The sequence below is a fragment of the Heterodontus francisci genome, chromosome 2, assembly GCF_036365525.1.
Source record: "Heterodontus francisci isolate sHetFra1 chromosome 2, sHetFra1.hap1, whole genome shotgun sequence".
NCBI lineage: Eukaryota > Metazoa > Chordata > Chondrichthyes > Heterodontiformes > Heterodontidae > Heterodontus > Heterodontus francisci.
In genome coordinates this window covers 63,422,439-63,430,746 of record NC_090372.1, presented here as the reverse complement: position 1 = coordinate 63,430,746, position 8,308 = coordinate 63,422,439, and the positions used below count along the sequence as shown (strand labels likewise).

The window sequence follows — 8,308 nt, the reverse complement described above, 5'->3', positions numbered from 1 at the left end:
GCAACGTCTAGATAGGAAAACAGCAGCAACAAAAAAAAACCTCAGGATCGATTCTACACCTTTCTAAGATGAACATTTCGCTTGATACCGTATTTTCTTATCCTTCATTCTTAGTTATCCTGATCATTTTAAAGAAGAATTGACGTAGATTGAGGCACGCTCAAACCTCTGTAAAACAAACTGCAATCAACGCATGAGCAAAGGGATTGAGCAGTTATTCTAATCAAATAAATCAGTAAGTGCAGTGTACAAATTCCCAGCAGACTAAGTGTAAGAAATCCTCACTCAAAGGGCATGACTGGATTAAAAGATTCCCAGTGCGGTGGGACAAGTTTGCAGCAGAGCAGCGATGTGGCATTGTGTGCTCCACAGGGCTGTGATGTTACTATAGGTGGCAGTCTGTGATTGAGTTCTCGACGTCTCTCTCGGGGAGTGTGTAAAAACGCCGTAAAAACGCTCTGTGTCTCAGTTCTCGGTCACAGTGTAAAAACTGTGCCATTGCATCAGGCTGCGTTTGTGTGACGGCGCGTTTTTCTCCGCATGCAAATCGGTGTGAGATAAGACTGCAGCTCCAAAATCTTTCCGCTGGAATCATTTGCAAAGTAACTCAAGCAGTAAAACTGCGGAGTGCGCGACTGGGTGTTTCTTCCGCGGTTAGCGCTGCAAAGACCGAGCCCCTTCCATATCTTCTGTATGTACCTTGAGAATATGGCCTCTCCCATGTAATTCATGGTATGAAAAGAGACACGTTACATGGATTAAAAAAATAGAATACTGAAGCTGCTGGAAATCTGAAATAAAGACAAAACAATACTGGAAACACCCAGCTGGTCACGCAGCATCTGTGGAGAGAGAGGGTTGACTACAGGGTTATCAAGTTCTGAAGAAAGCTCATAGACCTGAAACGTTATCTTTATGTTTCTGTGTATATCCAACATTTTCTATGTTTACTTCAATGGGTAAATGTGTAAGATTGTGTATGCCTGCGAGCCTCCTTCACGATTAACACTTTCAATATAAGTCTCTATTACATCACATGTGTAAATACACGGAGTGTATCACTGCGAGTCTCCTCCGTGACTGGCGAGTCAGATCGACAGTGAAGAAGTATGTATATGTGCGAGCTGCCTTCCCCCTACGTCTGGTGGCGTCCATAGAGGGAGCTATAGTCCCACAATTTCCACACGCTTCCACTCTCAGCAGCTTCGAAACAACGCTCTGCACATGCACTCAGCACGCCACGTCAAAATTAGCAACGTCTCCTCCGAAAGACATGGGTTTTCTTTTAGTGTGCAGTGAAACTCCATCTAACTGAGCCAACCTGTGGCGACGTGGAGTTAAGGAAATTGCAGACTGTTCAAGCTACACGAGGTTAGCGTGTTGGTTTTAAATAAAATACAAGTGCACTCTGGAAAAGTTTTCACACTCACACAATATCATTGATCATACTGTTGTTCAAGAAATGTAAAGATAGTTGGGGACTAGTAACTGGATACCATCCCTATTTTTAAGTGACTATTTTGAACGTACTTTGGAAACGACTTCAACGTTTCACTTCTTTAATAACTGATATATGTAACATATTTCACTTTCATTCCATTTTTGAAGATCCAAACAAATCACTTACGTACAGTGAGATACATTCAGAATCTTGTAAAATGACCAAGTCGTTACTCTGGAGTCAATACACGCCGTCAATTGCTTTTTAAATTAAATAATCTGTCACACCCGAACAAAGACATTTTCGTTAAATATCATTATTTAAAATGCGTCGTATATAAAGACATCAGAATCAAATATATTTATTATTGCATAATCTTATTCAAATGACGTATGTGCCTAAAGACCACAGATAATGTAACTTTATCGCTCGGAAGGAAGGGCTTTTTTTGTGCTTGTCAGACAGCAGCAGAGAGCGGTATTCCCAATGAAGTGAGATCAGCCGAACAATCGATACGTGGTGTCCTAATTCTTTGTTAATATTTTATTTCACAGTTGCTATTATTTCCGATACGTGATGAGCTTGTGTCTTTTTTCTCTCCCCCACCTCCCTGTTCGGGCACAGCCTTCCCATATTATTTTTAATTGCTTTAGCAGCTGTTTGCTTCATAGAGCTCCCCCCTTTCCACCAGGAGCAGCCATCTGTCGAGTTAGTAGCACCTTAAAGGTCACTGATTGGTTTCATAGGGGACCAGAAGAATAAACACTGGGACATTTACTTTGCTGAGATCCCAACCTAGTTTGGAACAGTTTTCGGTCTCTCTCTCGCCCTCCCCTTTTTTTAATCAACGCTAGTTCTTAAATAAAATAATCTTGACAGCAGCAATAAAACTGTGAATACAAAAATACAATCAGGCTATTTTAATGCCCCCCCCCCCCCAATACACTGATATCCTATTAAAAACTGTGTAAAATGTGACGCTTTGAAAATCAATACAAGGTCACGTAAAGTTACGTGGAGATGGGAGTTTGCTCTAATTTCTTTTAGTTTATTAGACAAAAATATATGATTTTGACAAGTTCTGCTCACGCGCTTATTTACAATTATAATCACTCTATATACATAAAAAACACGGGACGTGGGAAAAATAATTATCAAACCAATAATGATCGCGTCAGGAAAAAAAATCAATTAGAATAACACGTGCTGATATGTTACAATGTCAAATAAATCGTTACATATTTGTCAAGTTTTTGAAAGGGTTTTTGCATGGCCCGACACTGGCGGCAAGAAAAGATGAAGTTAGTTTTTTTTTTCGATTTTCCTTTCTATTTCCTTTCTTTTCATTTTTTTTTCCGACAGAACTTCCTCAGACGGAAGAGATGGTTGCTAAATCTCGTGCTCCTTCCTGCTAAGATCGTGAGCTGAAAGAACAAAAGCACACAAACATTTGAGTGGCCAGTCATATATGATACCGTGTAAATACATTGTGTTTCTAAAAGAAGACTAAAATAAAAAGCTACAGACTCAATAACTACGTTCTGTTATCAACAAATGCATAAACATTGACAGATGATCCCAAAGCATTTATTCTTTGAAACAATTAAACAATCCGTCTGTTACATTGTAAAACAGTGTAGTGTATTATTATGAGATGGTGTCTTTTTTGTTGCATTCACTATTAAAGCTCACCTTTCGTTTACGGGCTGAAATGATATTTTTAGTTGCAGTGATGGAGATTCGCCTGGAATACATTCTCTTTCTGGAAAATAAAATAAACATTCCAGATCAGTCGCTAGGCAAAAACACCATTTGAGTTTTGAAGTTAAAATGCAAGTTTAGAGGGGAAAAAACGGTGGCGTTTGTACTTTGAAGTTCAGTTACATTGCTGGAAGCCGTCAGATCTGGCACAGGCTGAGAGCTGAATATATAACATTAAAAATGTAAAGCTCACTGGAGGGTTGTGAGTGTAAAATACCTGTGTGTTTTGGGCTGGGGATGTCTGTTGATTTTTCATTGCTCACTGCTCCCAGGGCTGCTGTTAGCACAGAAGGCTGTTGCTGCTGAGGATGTTGTGGATGATGATGATGGTGATGATGATTTACACCCAGAAACGACCTGACATTTAGCAAAGAATTCTGTCCCAGGAAAGCGCCGTTTGTCCAGTTATGAAACTTGCTGATCTGACATGTATAGAGTCCGTGGTTTGAGAGGAAAGCTGGGTGCTGGATGGTCGACGGCGTGTGACTGGTTGGAGAAGATTTCTGAGCACTGTCCGGGCTGGTTGCAGTCTCTGCCAAAGACCAGATTTTCGGTTTGCTATGATTTGGGATTAGCAAATTCCCCTGCCCTAAAGATATCCCCCTGGTGCCATTGCTTTCAGCAACATTTCCATCCACTCTGTCCGTCTCCTTTGCTTTATTACCACCTTCAGATCCCTGCAATGTCCGATCGTGCTCGCTCTCCATTTCCGCTTTCTCCCCCTCACTACTAAGGTTCAATTTTTCCTCCTCTTCTCCATTACTTTGCTCCTCGTCGTTTTCGTCGATTTTGTCGATATCGATGCTTTCCAGGTCAATCTCCTCATCCTCCTCTTTCTTCTCACTCTCCCCTTCTGTATCGCTGCCGTAGAGAGTACCGTCATCTTCTTTACTCCGGGAACCCCAAGTCATTTTATTTTCTTTCTTGAGTCTCCTCCTGGCGTTGGCGAACCAGGTGGAGACCTGGGTCAGGGTCATCTTAGTGATGATGGCCAGCATGATCTTCTCTCCTTTGGTCGGGTAGGGGTTCTTCCTGTGCTCGTTGAGCCAGGCTTTGAGAGTACTTGTGCTCTCCCGGGTTGCGTTTTTGGGTCTGGCCGGGTCCCCGTACTGAAATTGTCCATAGGGATAATAAGCAGGAGCCGCATGTGCTGCAAACGTGGCCGGGTGAACCCCAGGATTATCCTTTAATTCGTACTGCGATCCCTGCGACAGAAACACACAAAGGTGGGGGTGGGAGGGGGATGGTGAGAGGGTGAGAGAGAGGAGAAAATGTTAAAATAAGGCCAGGTTCCTATCATGTGTTATCTGAAGCAAACCCTTTATAGCCAGAATTCGTCACAAGAATTGGACACACATAAGCAAAACAAAGTTTGATAGCAACAATGTGTCCTGAAACCTCAATCTAGTCTTAACAGGAATGAATGTGAAGTTTTAAACCTCAAATATCTTTCAATGCAAAAGTAAATTAAGCTTTCTACAAGGCAAGCAAAAGGGAAATCTGGTTGGCATAACGCTGCAATTAAACCAAACTTTGGTATCTTAAAATAGAACCTAAACATAAACTCACATTTAGTTCAAAGTAGTTGCACACACCATTAGCAGTGAAATATATGAGACATAGCTGATTGTCACCAAAGTTCGAAATTATAAATGAATATCTCAGAATTAGTTACTGGAAAACCTATATACTATATTTAAGCCCTAATTTATAACTTCAAATGATGAAATCAAATGAGCTATAATGTCATACGCCTCTTAACTGTGATTTAAAGTTCAGGGGTAGAAGCCAACCCAAGTTCCTACATCATCCTTTCTGCTTTGGAACTGTTTATTCAGATCTTCGCCCGAGTAATTGAAAAACGTTGAACCGCTCTATATAAACCGCTTAATTTTCTTAAAACTTTTTTTTTCAAATTCACAGTTTTAAAATAGCACACACCATTTTTTTTAACATTGAATCATTGGTTAAAAATGAGGAGGAAGATTTGAAGACGGAGAAATTTTCGCATGATTGCGTTTCAGTAGTTAAACTAAAATATTACATGGGCATTTTAGAGAGAAAAAAACTGCGTCTTTTCAAATGTCAAGGTTGTCTGTCAAGGATGTTCCTGTCTCTACTTCTGTTCTTGGAAAGATATTTTGTGTTGAATTAAAAAGTTGGAAACATGACATCATTCAGTTCCCGCTGAGATGGCCGCAATGTAAACAATGCAAATGGAAGCGGTCTCTTTATGGATTTTACTATTCTGATGTGCAATACATTTAGGAATACACACTGCAGTCACTACAGGAAACAAGTCTTTTTTCAGTTTCTTGTAAGCTTCTAATAATTTAAACTTGGAAGTCTTTATATTCATTCTTCCCTTATAAACACCGTGCAGTTGAAGGCTAACTTTATCTCTAAATTAGATACTCTTTTAGAACGGCTATTGATATTTCCATATTATGTGTTCATAATGTTATATGATGGGCACCAACACACTTAATCAAAAACAATTATAGATAATCTCAACTGTTTTGGGAAACCAACATGAATTTAAATTCAAAGGCAGTGCATGTTATCTATTCCAAGAGGAGATTGAACAGGGCGCCTGGATTATTATCAAGGCAACAGGAAATCTTCATAACAAGCTACAGGATCAGTGGCCACCATTCAATATTTTGCAGATAATTCTCTGGGCTGATCCCAAAAAAATCTCCTTGTATTTCTTCTGCTCGATATGAGATGATTGTATTTCTACCGCTGCAATTCTATGCAAAATCCTTATTCCTAGACGCTGGAGTCCATTATCCAGAGCGTCAAATTTGCTTGATTTTTGAATTGATTTGAAGAAGGGTGAAGTCGTTCAGGAATTGTCAGTATTGTCTTTAAGCGAATGATTTATGTCAACAACTCTAAAATCAGAATTAAGCCGAATTTGCAACGATTCTTGGTACATTTCAAGGTTATAAAAATCAATATAGATTCGATTAATTGCAAAACTTTTTTGGAATTTGTGTCGGTGCTGTTTAGCATTAATAATTGGAATAAACAAAATAAATGAAATTTTTTTTGTTGCATTATATGTTGCTCAATAAAGTGAGATGCGCTCATTTAATGTATCTCGTGGATATGACAGGTTAAAACAAAGCTCTAATTGCAGATTGCATATATTAACTGCAGACTAAAGCGAAACTCACGCAACTTCGGCCTACTTTGTCTAAAATTATACTAAAACAACAGGCACTGCTATGATCGTCAGGCATACCGAAGAGATGGCCACGTTTAATCAGCAAATACAACGATAAGAGTTTCTAACGCGCGGTGTTGACAAGAAGAACTAGAAATATGGCCGGACGAAAGAGGACGTCAAACTTTCCAAAGCTGGTTTCTAATTCTCTCTACCCCACGGGACTGATATCCTGGTTCGCACTGTAATCCGGGGCAGTGGTTCTTAAACTTTTAACACCTTAGTTATGGCACTAACTTCAATAAAAATGCAGAAAGCATCGCCGTTTACTGATATTTCATTCAGCAATGGAAAACATAAGCGCCCACACAGTGCTTCGGTGCTTTATAAGCTCAGTGTTGTTGCTCCAGAATGCTTTGGTTAAAATTAGAAATTCAACTGTTTCTCACCTCGTGTTATTTTTACGTATTTGTGGGGATCCGCCCGGTACAGAGATTTGACCAAACTTTACTGTAGCTGTACAATAGGAATTTTTAAATTATTTATTTTTAACGTTTCGGTAAGAATGATCCGTACAAAGTGCTGCAAAAGGCTGATCGCACTTACCATTTGGGAGAACATGGTGAGATCGGTGGTGTAGGGAAAGAAAGCGCTGTAGTTCTGGGCTGTGTAAGGATTTGCATACATTCCCAACACCGAGGTTACAGCAGCAGCGGCAGGGTTAGCCCCAAGCTCGGCTCCTCCTCGGGAAGAAGCCAGCACTCCCTGCCGATCGGCGGCGTACACAGCCTGGCTCGCACTTAAATACTGAGGGTACCCTAGCTGAGGGAAGGCCATCTCCTCAGAAGAGATCTTCACGAACTCAGAACACAGAAAAAGGCAAAATGACAGGATACAAAAACTCGCTTCCGATCGCCTCCAAATCCCGTCTCTTTTTGTCCTGGCCCGCAGAATCTCCCAGTAAGCGATCTGATCGCCAATTCAACTCCAACTGATGTGTCTGCCCATAGGTCCTGGCAGATCCGTAGATATCATTTGAAGTTGATGCTTTGACTGACAGGTCACTTTAGCGGCAAGCCCCTCCTAGTTTGGAACATGTGGCTTCGCACGGTTGGGCCACTTTGTGTTGTGTTGTGTTAAATGTTTTGCATTCGGATCTATTCAGTGAAGCACCCACTGGTGTACGACAACCTGTCTACATGATTTTACAGCTGTCCAACACTGTTTCCACCCCCACCCCCCCTTCTTAAACCGTCCTATGTCCCTTTTTTGTACAACCTCTCGGGTTGGTTTCTACCCCCCAATAAAACAAATGTCAACAACTCGCACCAGCCAAGAGCTATTATACACGCACAATGTAGCGATATAAAAAGGACCAAAAGACAAATCCTGCAATGTACTGGGATTTCGAGAATAGAACTGACTTTATAAAAACAAAACAGAGATATAATTATCAATTATCCTAAATGGCAGTATGTATGCGCGCTTAAAGTAATGTAAATGCTATGACGGGTTACAGGAATTAGTCGGATAAAAAAGCCAACGATGTAACGAAAACCAGAGAATTAATTGTTCATATACTGTTAAACAGACCGGACAGCTAGCGTGGTCGATATCACCAGCAAAGAACCTTGCGTTTGCTCTTCTCTTTGTGGTATCTGTATTTTTTTCGGTGTAACCTTTCTCACAACTGTTCACTGCGTTTATTTATTTTTTGTCTTCCCACACTAAACAGGGAAAAATATTTGGAATACGTCCACAGAAAAGCAATATTATTTTTGTTTTTTGTAGACTTTAGAAACTGAAAGTTGTTTAAGATCACGAATTCCAGTAATCTTCGTACGCTTACTTCTTCCTGTTTATTCATCTGTCCCTGCCCTGTTTTCAGGTGAACGGAAAGATGCAGCATTTGCTTCAGAAACATTGCGGGAGGA

General features: G+C 40.4%; 1 protein-coding gene across 1 annotated transcript; it reads right to left on the bottom strand.

Moving 5' to 3' along the window:
* Positions 1-1,574: 1,574 nt before the first annotated feature.
* On the bottom strand, positions 1,575-7,365 carry LOC137379551 (iroquois-class homeodomain protein irx-1-like). Its single transcript, XM_068050530.1, has 4 exons — positions 6,981-7,365; positions 3,420-4,407; positions 3,134-3,203; positions 1,575-2,865 (listed from the first exon to the last, which is right to left on the bottom strand). The coding sequence occupies exons 1-4, from the start codon at positions 7,209-7,211 to the stop codon at positions 2,853-2,855; spliced, it is 1,302 nt and encodes a 433-aa protein (XP_067906631.1). The 5' UTR covers positions 7,212-7,365; the 3' UTR covers positions 1,575-2,852.
* Between the last annotated feature and the right edge of the window lie 943 nt (positions 7,366-8,308).

Bases quoted from the DNA above. Each gene is read 5' to 3' on its own strand.
- LOC137379551 (XM_068050530.1), bottom strand. From the start codon at position 7,211: ATGGCCTTCCCTCAGCTAGGGTACCCTCAGTATTTAAGTGCGAGCCAG. The intron at 4,408-6,980 runs GTAAGTGCGATC...TTTCTGTCGCAG, and splicing joins TCACCATGTTCTCCCAAATG to GGATCGCAGTACGAATTAAA. The intron at 3,204-3,419 runs GTATTTTACACT...TTTATTTTCCAG, and splicing joins CCCCAGCCCAAAACACACAG to AAAGAGAATGTATTCCAGGC.